The sequence below is a fragment of the Podarcis raffonei genome, chromosome 1 (assembly GCF_027172205.1).
Source record: "Podarcis raffonei isolate rPodRaf1 chromosome 1, rPodRaf1.pri, whole genome shotgun sequence".
In the NCBI taxonomy this organism is placed as follows: Eukaryota; Metazoa; Chordata; class Lepidosauria; order Squamata; family Lacertidae; genus Podarcis; species Podarcis raffonei.
The window spans coordinates 8,576,525-8,591,690 of record NC_070602.1 but is presented as its reverse complement, the minus strand read 5'-3'; the positions used below and the strand labels follow the sequence as shown (position 1 = coordinate 8,591,690).

The 15,166-nt window shown below is 47.7% G+C and overlaps 1 protein-coding gene across 6 annotated transcripts in view; it reads right to left on the bottom strand.

Annotated features, from left to right (window-relative positions):
* The window catches only part of LRRC9 (leucine rich repeat containing 9), a 73,157-nt gene that overhangs the window by 35,140 nt on the left and 22,851 nt on the right, over positions 1-15,166 (bottom strand). For all 6 annotated transcript variants that reach the window (XR_008331648.1, XM_053397073.1, XM_053397294.1 and 3 more), the window contains 7 exons: positions 14,965-15,085; positions 12,891-13,070; positions 8,391-8,518; positions 5,644-5,856; positions 4,139-4,258; positions 2,858-3,049; positions 708-833 (listed from right to left, as the gene is read on the bottom strand). Coding sequence is in view for 5 of the 6 variants with exons in the window: in XM_053397073.1 (XP_053253048.1) it covers positions 708-833; positions 2,858-3,049; positions 4,139-4,258; positions 5,644-5,856; positions 8,391-8,518; positions 12,891-13,070; positions 14,965-15,085 (1,080 nt within the window). In the remaining variant the exon portion in view is untranslated. The remainder of the gene's footprint in view (positions 1-707; positions 834-2,857; positions 3,050-4,138; positions 4,259-5,643; positions 5,857-8,390; positions 8,519-12,890; positions 13,071-14,964; positions 15,086-15,166) is intronic.

The window sequence follows — 15,166 nt, the reverse complement described above, 5'->3', positions numbered from 1 at the left end:
TCATTCCCTCTTGGGAATGCCCACCAAACAAAGTCTGGTCAGAATTGAGTAGACACTTCCAGACTTAACGCTAAATCCTGGCAAATGAGCCGCCCTAGCCGCTAGAGGGCCTTGAAAATTTGTGTCCCGGGCTTCTTCGACTCGTCTACCCATGTACTATCTGAAACTCAAAGGGCACATGCATTGTCAGGCATGAATTATATCGGCAATATTTCCAGTTCTGCTACCCCACACAGGGCCATCTTTACCCGGGGGTGCAAGGAGTGCGGGGCACCCAGGTGCCGAATTCTGGGGGGGCGCCAAGCGCCCATCGCTGAAGCCACCTAATCTCTTCACTATCTACCTGTTATGAAATAATAAATAATTTTGATCAAGCTAAAAAAACAAAATACATAATATACCTAGGTATTACTGAAATCTATACCTACTGTTTCACTAAAGGACTTTCGACTTTGTGCACTCATTTACCAAACATGTGTCGTGCCAGCAGCGGCGGCTGTCATTCACAACGGCGCCGTGCACGTGAAATTTGGGGGTGCTGGGCAGATCTTTGCACCCCGGCAGCGCATATGCTAAAGACAGCGCTGACCCCACTACACCTTGTTCCCCTCCCTCCAAAGGTTTGTCCATGAGGAGATGCCCCACTTGGGCCAAGAGCTCTTTCTTGCTGCTGCCTTAAATGAGCAAACAAACCCAGGCTGTCTAACCTGCGTGATTTTCGAGTCTGCCATGAACTGGATGGCAGCTGCCGCCTCATCCTCAGTGATCAGAAGTCCATCAAGGTGGGTCAGAGCCCTCAGCTGGCCAATCACACTCAAGCGTACGGAGGCTGGCTGGGAGGGGGGGAGAAAAACAAGAGTGGGGTGACCTTGGACGGAAGCATTCAGTGGTGTGGGGTGTATCTTCACTGAGGCAGTCAAGTGCAACATTTTCCTGTTGCCTAGAGTGGACACACAGGGGAATGTGGACTTCCTGTCATCCCTGTTCTGGAGCCACCTCTCCTTGTGTGTGACCAGGTAGATGGGCGTGAGCCTAGCAGACCCAGTAAAGGAGCTAGCCATGCAGCCATCTCCCCTTCTTCCATTTTCTCCTTTCAAGCTTCTCTCTTGGACCTCCTCTTCTGGCTCTTAGCCAGCACATGGCTCATCCTTACAGAGGATGGAAGCCACAAGGTAGAAAGTCTGAGGTCTAGCTCAGACTTACCATATTTTTTGCTCTATAAGATGCACCAGACCACAAGACGCACCTAGTTTTTGGAGGAGGAAAACAAGAAAAAAAATATTCTGAATCTCAGGAGCCAGAACAGCAAGAGGGATCGCTGCGCAGTGAAAGCAGCAATCCCTCTTGCTGTTCTGGCTTCTGGGATAGCTGCGCAGCCTGCATTCACTCCATAAGACGCACACACATTTCCCCTTACTTTTTAGGAGGGAAAAAGTGAGTCATCGAGCAAAAAATACGGTATTTTCTCTACAAATGTAACTGTAACCACAAGATAAAGCCTGCCTTCAGAGCACTGCTGAACTGAATGTAAGCAAACTTTACTCTTGCTTTTAAAGAAGACTGTCGTGTTGTTATTATTTTAAGAGACTGGACAAGCCAGATTGGATTGCTTAATTTAAACGATTCCAACGAATCCATCAACTTGCTTCCAGCAATCTGCAAGGGAATGTGCTCTGCTGCTTGCTCACCAGCGTGGCGAAGGGATAATATTTAATCCATATATCCTCTCCTACTTGCCTCAACATTCCCGCAGGTGGTGGCTCCTACCCCAAAGTGCAAGTTATCCCAGGCCCAGGTCACCTTCCATGGACAGCTTAAGAACATTTGTGTTTACCAGGGCGTAGGGATGGAGGAAATATGCAACACCATTTGCATTTTATTGAGAAGCTACCAGATTTAGTCCTGCCTTATGGCTATATTGCTTTTAGTTCTTTTATTAGTTCTTATTTATGTTTTGCTGTTTATTCCTCTCTTATTGGGAAAGCAACGTATAAACGACTGAGGGTGCAATGAGATTAAGGGCCACTATCTTGGTCATTTGATTGCCCTTTTTACCCATTGCTGTCTTTTTATTTGTATATATTGCTTGTTTTATGTTGCTATGGCCGTTGGCTAATACAAATAAAGTTTCTCCTAATCTTAACATATAAACGAGGCAACTGAATGGACAGCAAATGAAAGGAACAGCAAATGAAATTCAGCACGGCCTTCTCTAACGCACTACTATAAATAATAATAATAATAATAATAATAATAATTTATTATTTATATCCCACCCATCTGGCTAGGTTTCCCCAGCCACTCTGGGTGGCTTCCAACAAAATATTAAAATGCAATAATGCATCAAACATTAAAAGCTTCCCTAAACAGGGCTGCCTTCAGATGTCTTCTAAAAGTCTGGTAGTTGTTGTTCTCTTTGACATGGGAGGTAGGAGAGCGTTCCACAGGGCGGGCGCCACTACCGAGAAGGCCCTCTGCCTGGTTCCCTGTAAATTGGCTTCTCGCAGCGAGGGAACTGCCAGAAGGCCCTCGGCACTGGACCTCAGCGTCCGAGCAGAACGAGGGGGTGGAGATGCAGGAGGGAAAAGTAACTTCCGCAACAGCATCATATCCAACACAGAAGTAGCTGCAGGATGTGGGGAACCTCTGGCAACATCTGCAGGCCAGAGGTTCCCCATCGCTGCCGTCCTATAACAGCACTCACAGCAGAAACAGGGAATTGTCCAAGTAGCATTAACAAAGACCAGTCTTAATGGGGCTTACTTGAAAAGCAGCACTGAAGTAAAAAAAAAGGACCCCAGTCTTGTGGGTTCTTTTTTTCTTTTTTGTTTCATTACAAGTTCAGGAGGAGATCTACCTTATGCCATGGGTTATGACGGATATCGAGACTGAGCACCATGGGGGTATGTTTCCGTAAGACGCCAATTTCCTCCCCGGCCTTCTTCAGCTGGTTCCAGCTCAAGTCCAAATACTTCAGTTTGTTTAGGCCTCTGATGCCCTCCAGGGTGATCACGTGGTTATGGCTGGCGTCAAAATATTCCAGGTTCGGCTGCAGCGGAAGTAAGAAGTGTGAGGGTGGCTTCAAAAGCAAGCAGCTAAGAAACTAATTCGTTTGCAGAACAATGTGCATGGTATTATAATTGTACTGGGTGGTTTGACAGTGGAACTGCATTTCTTGGTGCAGAAAGTGTAGAGATCTTTCTTATTCTATTCTATTCTAGAGCATAGCTGTCAACGTTTCCCTTTTTTAAAGGGAAATTCCCTTATTCTGAATAGGATTCCTCGCAAGAAAAGGGATAGGTTGACAGCTGTGTTCAAGAGGGTTCTGGTAGCTTCTCTGTGTGAAAGAAGCAAGCAGAAGGTTCATGATGTTTGGGTTATTGCTTCAGAGAAGCTGAGTACAGCTGGCTTAAACTGGTTCTGTTATCTCTTCTGTCAAGGTCATGGAGACTATAAAAGTAAGGCCAGAAGGAGCCTGGGTTTCACTTTCTTATTCTATCTCTTTTCCTTCTGGTGTGGTGTTCTGTACATAGAATGCTTAGTGTTAAGGTTTAGACTTATTATAAGTTATTGCAAGTTTAAGTTAAGTCTGCTGCAACTGGATTTTTTATGGACAGGGCCAATCCTGAATGTATTGGATTTGTGACCATTGTGCTCATTTGCCTTCAGTAGCTCAGCTGAATGAAATACAATTGCCTCTGGTCTATTTCTTGGGAATGCTGCAACAGGTTTAAGTTTTTACTCTGCAAACTATACGTCAGAGTTCTGCTGTGGATCAATATTGAGTAGAATTTCATGCCACGGTCTCCCTCGGAAAGTGTTAAACTCTCCTTCCTTGGAGGTTTTTAAGTAGAGGGTGGATGGCCATCTGCCATGGATGCTTGAGCTGAGATTCCTACATTGCACGGGGTTCGTCTAGATGACCCTTGGGGTCCCTTCCAGCTCTTCAATTCTATGATCTATGAAGTCACATCAAAGGTTTTAAGCAGATAAATATTATATCCAATGATGTCCAAAGGCTTGTGTTTCCCCATGAAAAGCTCCCTTCACTCCAGGGCTTTTTCACTTTGTGCCTTAAATTTAATTTTTACGAATATACCCACTCTAATGAGAAAAAATATAGCAGCGTTACTCTTACCAAGTGGTAAACGTCATCTAAACAGGTGAATTCGTTAAAGCTAATGATGAGTTTGCGAAGCCCGGTGAGCTTGGAGATGTCTCGCAGTTTGCTCAGCCTGTTTCCATGCAGATTCAGAATCTGCGTTGAAAGAGAAGAGGGGATTGAACGATCTTCTGCATGCAAGGCGGCTGCTACCCTGCCGCTGAGCCACAACAACATCTGGAGGGTATCAGATTGGGACTGGAAATTTTATTATGGGGTTGGGTTTCTGCATTGCTCCGCTGCACTGGTCCTTTTGCTTTCTTTAAAAAAGAAAAAGAAAAAACACAAGCTCTGCCCCTTTTCAACATAATTGGGACAGTTCCATGTTTAGTCACATCTGGCCCTAAAAGCCTTGCTGGAAAAACTCTCCCCTCTTCACCATTGCAATGGAGAGGCAGTGTGGCCTAGTGGCTAGAGCGGGAGGCCAGGGGTTCATATTCCCACTAAGCTCGCTGGGTGACCATGGCTAGTCACTATGTCTTGGCGTAACCTACCTCCCAGGGATGTTGTGAGGATAAAATGGAAGCCAGGGGGTGGGGGGCGGAGAACCACACATGATTGTTTGAGGAAATGTGAGATATAAATGCAACAATACATTAAAAGACAATGAAGCTACATTCTCTTCTCTTTCTACCTCCACTGCCAGGAGATTCTTCAGTCTGACTCCTTACCACCATGCACCTGTGAAATCCTGACCTGTCTAGAGAGGTGCAAAGAGACTGTGGTGGTTTTTACATTTATTGTTCCTATTCTTTATTGGGGGGGAGAGAGAATTTTGTACCCAGTATAAAATTAGAAGTGCAGTATAATACCCAGTATAAAATTAGAAGTGCACAAGGTAAAAAAAATAAAGACTTGCAAATAACAATGGTTCAGATACACTCGTGTAAAAAAAAAGAGAGAGACATATACATGCAAACTTATAAGCTTACAAGGTATAAGCTTACAAGGTACTTATAAGCTTACAAGGTACCATATTTTTCACTCTATAAGACGCACTTTTTCCCTCCTAAAAAGTAAGGGGAAATGTGTGTGCGTCTTATGGGGCGAATGCAGGCTGTGCAGATATCTCAGAAGCCAGAACAGCAAGAGGGATTGCTGCTTTCGCTACGCAGCGATCCCTCTTGCTGTTCTGACTTCGCTTTGCTGGAGAGGCGCTGAGCAGCTTTCCCTCTCTGCACAGCACCCCTTCAGCAAAGCGGGAGGAGAAACAGAGCCCCTTCCATTTCTCCTCCCGCTTTGCTGGAGAGGCGCTGCGCAGAGAGGGAGAGAATATTTTTTTTCTTGTCCTCCTCCACTAAAACTAGGTGCGTCTTATGGTCAGGTGCATCTTATAGAGCGAAAAATACGGTAGGTGGTGTGGCAAGGCAAAAACAAAAGCCCCCCAACTTCAGGGAATGGGAAGAGTTTGCGGTCTCCTTTGGAAACAGCACCGTGTCACTTCGATTCTGCAAGAAGACCGTGTAACAGAACCTGCTCACCATTATCTGACTGTAGATGTTGGCCTTGGCTACCGCCAGCACCGTCTTTTCATCCAGGCAAACAATTTTGGGCTTGGGCTTAATGATAGGCTTCATGCTTAGAACTTCGTCGTCACGTTGCAAATCCCGAGAAAGCACAAATCCTGCGGAGTTTCTCCTTCCTTCCTCCCCGGTCACGTTGCTGAGCGATGAGAACAGAGGCTCCACTTTGACCTAGGCAGAAGACCCAGAGCTTTCTCTCTTTGCCACAGCTTGTTACTGCATTCCCTTTGTTTAACTAAACAGATATATAAACGAGCTAAGCGAGAGTCATAAAGATGCTTCGGTGCGACACTCAGCACGGGGTGGGGGGAAGCCTGTGATTCTCCAGGCGTCGCTGGACTATAGCTTTTCATCATCCAACATCTGGAGGGCCAAAGGCTCCCAGCTCCTGACTTAGGAGGACCAAAAAAAAAAAAAAAGCCCGGATCTGCTCCTCACTGGATTTGACCCTTTGCAAATTAGCTTGGGGTCCAACGGCTGAAGTGGGGGTAAAGGTAAAGGGACCCCTGACCATTAGATCCAGTCGTGGCCGACTCTGGGGTTGCGGTGCTCATCTCGCTTTATTGGCCGAGGGAGCCGACGTACAGCTTCCGGGTCATGTGGCCAGCAGGACTAAGCCGCTTCTGGCGAACCAGAGCAGTGCACGGAAACACCGTTTACCTTCCCGCCAGAGTGATACCTATTTATCTACTTGCACTTTGACGTGCTTTTGAACTGCTAGGTTGGCAGGAGCAGGGACTGAACAACGGGAGCTCACCCCGTTGCAGGGATTTGAACCGCCGACCTTCTGATCGGCAAGTCCTAGGCTCTGTGGTTTAATCCACAGCGCCACCCGTGTCCCTGAAGTGGGGGTGAGCCCCTTTAATTAAAGGCAGAGCTTGCTAATTGAGGAAGATGTGGCCATGCATAGGTGGTGGAATGAGTGTGTACTATCTGTTAGAATTCCTGATCTATGATTGCAGTCATGGGATTTTTGTCTTTCACATGACAGTATGTGTTTTGACTCCGCAGAGTGGGAAGTGATGGAGACAGGATGTTGGTGTTACTGTGTTCCGTGAAGTGGGACTATTGTCCTTTGTTCTTTTTCTCTTTGCTGTCTGATACTAGACAGAGAGGGAGCCATGTTGCAGTGTTCCGTGTGTGTTTATATGAAAATAAAGAAGATTAGCCAAAATGCTGAGTTGCTGAGGTCTGTCACGCATGATGCGCAAACTCTGCGGATCCCTAAGTGTGCCGGTGTCGGTTGGCACTGCTCGCTGTGATGTTCGGGCTGAGGAAAGCTTATGAAGCTCCCGAATGATCGACCAGGAGGGAGAGAACATGCCAGTCGGACATGTGTCTCTGCCAGGGTCGTACTTGAGTGTAGGCTGAACTCCTGACACTAACTGTCCATTTCAGTTTCGTAGACTTGGAAGGGACCCCCAGCAATCATCTAGTACAACCCCTTGCAATGCTGGAATCTCGACTCAAGGATCCCTGACAGATGGCCATCCAACCTCTGCTTAACAACCTCCAAGGGAGGAGAGTCCACCACCTTCTGAAGGAGCCTGTTCCACAGCCAAACAACTCTTACTGCAGTGTGGCGTGCATTTCCATCGTGTGGCTCCTTTAATTGCAGGGGCAAGCTGCCGAGCCTGTACCACAGCTAGCATTGCCACTGTGGTGGCAGCAGAGGCAACAGCAAGCAATGTGTTCCTTGTGGGACAGATCTGCTGCCCCGTAGATGCTAGCGCCTGAGGCAGCCAGGTCACCTTGCCTCATGGATGGGCCGGCCCTGACTAAATGGCAGCAGCTCCTCAGGATGCATGATAACTCTGTAACTAAAAGTTAAAAATGGTAAAGGACCCCTGGACAGTTAAATCCAGTCCAAGGTGACTATGGGGAGCGGTGCTCATCTCGCTTCAGGCCGAGGGAGCCGGCGTTTGTCCACAGTCAGCTTTCCGGGTCATGTGGCCAGCAGGACTAAACTGCTTCTGATGCAACGGGACACCATGATGGAAGTCATAGTGCACGGAAATGCCATTTCCCTTACCGCCGCAGTGGTACCTACCGTATTTTTCGCTCTATAGGACGCACCCCCCCCAAAAAAAATGAAGGGGAAATGTGTGTGCGTCCTATGGGGTGAATGCAGGCTTTCGCTGAAGCCTGGAGAGCGAGAGGGGTCGGTGAGCACCAACCCCTCTCACTCTCCAGGCTTCAGGAAGCTCTGCGCAACCCTTGGGAGACCGGCGCGACTTCGCGCCGGTCTCCCGGAGGCTGCGCAGAGCTGCCTGCAGTCCCGGGCTTCGCGCAACTCTGCACAAGCCTGGGGAGACCGGTGCGACTTCCCGCTGGGCTCCCTAGGCTTGTGGATATCAGGCTGTTCTCGGGGCTGGGGTCGGGGGGAGCTCGGGCTTCCCCCGCACCAGCCGCGCACCTGGGGGGAAATAATTTTTTTCCCTTTATTTCCCCTACCAAAAAAATAGGTGCGTCTTATGGGGCGGTGCGTCCTATAGGGTGAAAAATACGGTATTTATCTACTTGCACTGGTGTGCTTTCGAACTGCTAGGTTGGCAGGAGCTGGGACAGAGCGACGGGAGCTTGCCCCGTCACAGAGATTTGAACCTCCGACCTTCCGATCAGCAAGCCCAGGCACATTTGCAAAGGGGATCTCTACGCTAGCCCCTCCGGGCTGAACGCATTGGTAGGGAGCAGTTAGCGCGTACCAAGGTGATGTACTCAAACTCTACGATGTACTCGGGCAGAACCAGGTCGTGATCGAACACAAACCACTCGCACTGTCGCAGGTTGCAGTCGCAGTTCTTGTAGTCCAGCGAAGAGCAGACTTCTGAAGCTGAAAGGCAAGAGCAGGAATGGCGGATTCTCTTGCGGATTCCCCACCCCTCCGGTTACTGAAGCTTTGAAATTGTAAGAACAGGAGACATTTCCAGAAGGAAAATAAGAAAGAGAGGAGAGAAGGAGAGCCCGCAGGATCAGGCCAATGGCCCATCTAGTCCAGCATCCTCTTCTCACAGGTGCCCATGGGAAACCCACAAGAAAAGTTCCTGAGCACAAGAGCAATACTCTTCTGTGGTTTCCAGCTGCCTCCAGCTCCACCATAGCCAGCAGCCATCAATAGACCTTTGCCCCACACAACAGTAGAGGTTTAGGACCAGAGTTTTTCTCAACTTAGATGTGCTGCCTCCCTGGGTGGAGAGACCCTATTTGCCCCTGCAAAGCATGTGCAGAAACCACCTTCTCATTGTTTATTAGACTGATATGCCGCCCTTTGAGTAAGATCTCAGGACAGTTCACCGAATAAAAGACAGGATGAAAACGAGGAAGTCGTTAAAAACAAAGCAACAACAAACAAACCTATGGTCACATCCTCAGTAAACACACGAGATGTAACCGGCTGTGTTCTTAGATAAATATGATATACAGTGGTACCTCAGGTTACATATGCTTCAGGTTACAGACTCCGCTAATCCAGAAATATTACCTCAGGTTAAGAACTTTGCTTCAGGATAAGAACAGAAATCGTGCTCTGGCGGCATGGTGGCAGCAGGAGGACCCATTAGCTAAAGTGGTGCTTCAGGTTAAGAACAGTTTCAGGTTAAGAACGGACCTTGGGAACGAATTAAGTACTTAACCTGAGGCACCACTGTACTATTCATTGTATCAAATTTAAACAGAAGTAACTGATAAAGTTCAACAACCAAACAACTTTATGAGTTACTTCTGTTGAAATTTGATACAATGAATAGTATACCTTATTTATTAAGAACAGAGCCTGTTATATCTTGTTAAAAACAAAGCAGCAAAGACAATAACCCACCCACCTCCCTTCCTGCAGAAACATTTAAAAAGTCTGTAGAGCGTTAATCAGCCAAAGGCCTGGTTGAAGAGCAACGTTTCCGCCTGGCGCCTAAAGGTGTATAATGAAGGTGCCAGGCAAGTCTCCCTGGGGAGAACGTCCCACAAACAGGGAGCCACTGCAGAGGAGGCCAGTTTTCCCGTTGCTCATTGCAGCCTGTCTTTGAATGCAGGGGAAGCCCCTAACTCACTGAGGATTTAAGACAAGTCGAAGCCATTTCCCAGGGTGTGGCTGCCGCCACACGCTGACAGCTTCTGGGAGCCACAGGTGAGAGCTGAGTGCAGGGCGGAGACCAAAGATGGAAAAACTATACAACATGTCTCCCACCAGAGGTACTACCCCTCCCTTAACACACCCAAAAACCCCATACCACGTATGCTTTCGAGAAAAATAGAATTGTAGAGTCCAGTCCAACCCCCTGCAATACAGGAATATGCAGCTGCCCCATGTGGGGATCGAACCTGCAACCTTGGCATCATCAGCACCCCGCTCTAGGCAATCTAGCCATCCAGGGTGCCCCAGGAGGGTCAGCGCTTGTCACAAGAGCCCTGCTGGAACAGGACAAAGGCCCATCTAGTCCAGCAACTCGTTCTAAATAAGGTTACCAGACGTCCTGGTTTCCCGGGGACAGTCCCCGGATTTACAAATCAGTCCCCTGACAAAATCCTATCATTCCTACTGAAGTTGAAAAGTGTCCCCGGATTCATTGGGGAAAAAATCTGGTAACCTCATTCTAACATTCACCAGCCAAATGCCCAAGGGAAGCGTGCAAGGGAGGCCCAGGCACAATAGCCCTTTCGCCCCGCTTGGGATTCACAGCGGCTCATATTCAGAGGCATATCTCCTCCGACAGCAGAGGCAGAACGTCACCACCATCCCTGTGAGCCACACCATCCCAAGCACAGGTGTGGCGCTTACTTCCATCTTCCCGCTTTCTCTGTACTAGGGCAGATCATGGCTTTTGGAGCACCCCAAAGCAGAAAAAGAATGCAAAGGTTTCAAATAAATGCAGAGGCTTCATGTGTGAGGCTGGATCTCCCTCTAGTGGCTACTCGCTGTCTTGCTGTTTTCTTCCGGTAGTAGTGGGTGGGTGGAAATACCTGCTCTCTCCTGAGCTTTTTCTAGGCCCTCTCTCACCCTCTGCACTGGAGCCCTCAGACAAATGGAGACTTCCATTCTTTGCGGGGTGTGGGTGGGTGTCCAAATAGCTTACAAAAGCTTTCCGAATGACTTAGAACTAATTGGGACGGATCTGAAAAATACTGAATGGTCAAAACACATCTATAGCCAGTCGTTCTGCAAGAACTCGGAATCAAAGAATTGTAGAGTGCGTCATCTGGTCCAACCCCCTGCAATACAAGAATCTCAGCTAAATAACCTCCTACACCTGGTTTACTGGTAGTACATGTGAAAAGGACCACAAGCTTAACATGAGTCAACAGTGTGTGATGCAGCAGCAAAAAAGCTCATGCTGTTCTAGGCTACATCCATGGAAGTCTAGTGTCCAGATCAAGGGAAGTAATAGTAACACTCTATTCTGCCTTGGTCAGACCACACCTAGAATACTGTGTCCAATTCAGGGAACCCCAATTTAAGAAAGATGTTGACAAGCTGGAAGGTGTGCAGAGGACGGCAGCCAAGATGATCCAGGGTCTGGAAACCAAGCCTGATGAGGAACGGTTGAAGGAGCTGGGTATGTTTAGCCTGGAAAAGAGGAGGCCGAGAGGAGATACGACAGCCATCTTTGAATGTCTCAAGGGCTGTCATATGCAAGATGGAGCAAGCTTGTTTTCTCCTGCTCTGGAGGGTAGGATCCAAACCAATGGATTCAAGTTCTAAGAAAGGAATAACTTTCTGACAGTAAGAGCTGTTCGCCAGTGGAACGGACTCCTTCGGGAGGTGGTGGATTCTCCTTCCTTGTGTGGGAATGTTCAGCGATGCAGGAGAAGATATATTGTCTGATTATATCCTTTTCCAACTTGTGTTAACAAGTTCCACAATTTAGCAGAGTAACATTCCCCTTTTTAAACTTGCGGCGGATGCGTTTGCTCAGGCTCGCTAAAGCCTCTATAATAACTGTTCTGGTATTTTCCCCTTATTCCCGCATAAAAGATAAGACATGACACAGTCTTCTACAAAAGTATAAAAAGAGTTTAGTCACATATCATTCTGTTCACAATAGGATCCCAGAAGGCAGACTTAGCTTAGAAAAGTAACATACACTTGGAAACTATTCCATAAGAAGACAGTCCATTTGTCCTCTCTTGGCTGGAGGCCAAGAGGGCATCTTTGGCTAAGCAGATGTTGCTTCTTCGATGCATGTGGTGAAAAAAAGAGAGATGGCTGCCCTGCCCTGTGCTTTTGTTGTTACCTGCACAGGTGAGGCCACACCCACCTCTCGTCACATGCAGAGGAAGTCTGTCCCAGTCCAGAAAGAAACAGGAAGTTTACCTGCTGGTTGGGCAAACATTCCTCCCCATGTGTAAACATGTTCACTCTAGGAATGTTGTACTTGACTGCTCTTGTGTTTCACATCCCACACCTTGGAGGTTTTGAAATAGAGGTTGGGTAGCTATCTGCCCTGGATGGTTTGGTTGAGATTCCTGCATTGCAGCGGGTTGGGCTTGATGACCCCTGAGGGTCCCTTAATCCTATGATCTCCTTACTTGTACTACTGTGCGTTGTCCTTTTGTGTATGTTTGGTTGTTGGGGTACATCACATCTAGGTGGTTATATATTGTCGATTCCATATAAGGACCCAAGACATCACCTTGCCAACAAAGGTCCGTATAGTTAAAGCTATGGTTTTCCCAGTAGTGATGTACGGAAGTGAGAGCTGGACCATAAAGAAGGCTGATCGCCGAAGAATTGATGCTTTTGAATTATGGTGCTGGAGGAGACTCTTGAGAGCCCCATGGACTGCAAGAAGATCCAACCTCTCCATTCTGAAGGAAATCAGCCCTGAGTGCTCACTGGAAGGACAGATCCTGAAGCTGAGGCTCCAATACTTTGGCCACCTCATGGGAAGAGAAGACTCCCTGGAAAAGACCCTGATGTTGGGAAAGATGGAGGGCACAAGGAGAAGGGGACGACAGAGGACGAGATGGTTGGACAGTGTTCTTGAAGCTACCAGCATGAGTTTGACCAAACTGCAGGAGGCAGTGAAGGACAGGAGTGCCTGGCGTGCTCTGGTCCAGGGGGTCACGAAGAGTCGGACACGACTAAACGACTAAACAACAAATTGGGTACTGTTACCTTTTAAAAAATAATAAAAATCCCAGGATCAAATTTCCCCAATGAAATCCCAGGAGTACGGTATGACAAACTCCAGTTGGAGACACTAACTTACACTTGGGTTTCTCTTGCTGGTCCGCAGCCCCACTGCTGGCTGTACTACAGGGGCTGTTCTGGGAGGACTTGCCAGACCTGTAGACGGAACTGATGTTGGGATAGCTGGCCTGGACGACTGGCTCTCCGTCATGAGCCGGGGCGCTGTGTCCAAGGAAGACTTTTGCAATGATGAGTTTCCCTGAAAAAGGAGAAGAGAAGGTATCGCTTACAAGAACACAAGGCATCAAAACCCCAGAGGAGAGTCCCAAACGAAGGAAGCAAAACGAACCAAGCAGCACACACAACGGGTGACTGTTCTTGCCCGGATCTGCCCGCGCATTAAGGACATCATCAGAGGTCATTCCCCTGGGTGCCATCTAAACAGAGGTGAAGTGGGTGTCAAGATTTTCCTTTGGAGGCGCCCCGACTCGCTGTCCTACAAAATGCCGAATTTCCCCCTTTGCAGAACATCTTTTTTGATGTTCTTCTCACTAGCGTGTGTATTTTTGGTGTACGTTAAAAATAAGTAAATAAGTGATTTGCCCACCACTCTGAAAGCCTTTTCAGCTGAACAAGAGGGATTAAAAATAGCTAACTAACCAAATATAAAAGGTAAAGGGACCCCTGACCATTAGGTCCAGTCGTGACCGACTCTGGGGTTGTGGTGCTCATCTCGCTTTATTGGCCGAGGGAGCCGGCGTACAGCTTCCGGGTCATGTGGCCAGCATGACTAAGCCGCTTCTGGCAAACCAGAGCAGCGCACGGAAACGCCGTTTACCTTCCCACCGGAGTGGTACCTATTTATCTACTTGCACTTTGACATGTTTTCGAACTGCTAGGTGGGCAGGACTGAGCAACGGGAGCTCACCCCGTCGCGGGGATTCGAACTGCCGACCTTCTGATCGGCAAGTCCTAGGCTCTGTGGTTTAACCCACAGCGCCACCCTCATCAAATAAATAATATAACCATCTTTGTATTCATTTGTTGGAAAACTGCATAGCAGCCTTTGATGGATGTATGGATTTTGATACAGATTTTGAAGCATTGGTATGAGAAGGGTGAATTTGGTATAATCATAGAATCGCAGAAGTTGGGTCTCTTGAGGATCATCCAGTCCATCCCCCTGCAATGCAGGACTATGCAGCTGCCCCATACAGGGATCGAACCTGCAACCTTGGGCATGATCAGCACCACGCTCTAACCAGCTGAGCAACAGGTCTGCATAAAAACCCCCCAGACTGAATGAATTTCTTCTTTGTCTCCAGTGCAAGCTGCTTTCCTCTCTGAGGAAATCTTGTCACAGCAATATTATTTGGCTTCCAGTCTCATCTACGACTGGTATGCCCCGCAGAGGACCTTAAGGTCCATGAATAATCATAGAGGTCCAGGGCCCTAAGGAAGTCAGATTATCCTCCACCAGGGACAGGACCTTCTCAGTGATGGCTCCAACCTGGTGGAATGTTCTGTCCCATGAGACCAGGGCCCTGCAGGATTTAACTTCCTTCCGCAGGGCCTGTAAGACAGAGCTATTCCGCCTGGCTTTCAATTTCAACTTAGCCTGATCTTTTATTCCCCTTCCTTCTCTCCCCCTCCCCTTTTTATGAAGATTACCTGCTCTGGGATCCCACAGCTAATTCTCCCCTGGTTTCCTCACTGGCCCAAATAGGACTAATTTAGCCAGCTAGCCCTGGTTATCATCTAATGTTTATTGGATGCATTTTCCCCCTAAATTGATTTTTGAATTTATGGTTATTCACGTTTTATGCTGTTTTTTGTTGCATCAATTAAGTGTTTTAAATTTGTTGTTAGCCGCCCTGAGCCTGGTTTTCTGAAAAGTATTATTATTATTGAGAACACTGATTATAGAATCTGACCTGGAAATGGACACCACTTCCACTAGCAGAAAGCATGGAATTAAAACTTGACCCCTCGCTGGACCACCCCGCTAGCACCCAAGGCTCTGTCCCTCTCGCCACAACCCGCTGCGTTTATTGCAAGGCCTCTGCGGCTTTTCCAGCTGAAAAGGCTTTTTTTATATGACGAGGGCTCTAAAAATTATTCATGGGTGCTTAGAGCAACCTCTCTATATTTACCACGCCTGAATGTATCCTCAGAGTCCCCCTTGCTTCTGGCTTGCTTTTGCAAATATTCAATTCTTGGACATTCGCAGATACTGAGACTGTTGGAGAGCTGGACGCCTCCTTCGCTTCCAGGCTGCAAAGAGCAACAAAGCAAGTGTGTAGGCAGATCAGATTGACCCTTAAATGCTCTCCCAACATTAAACTACAACAAACC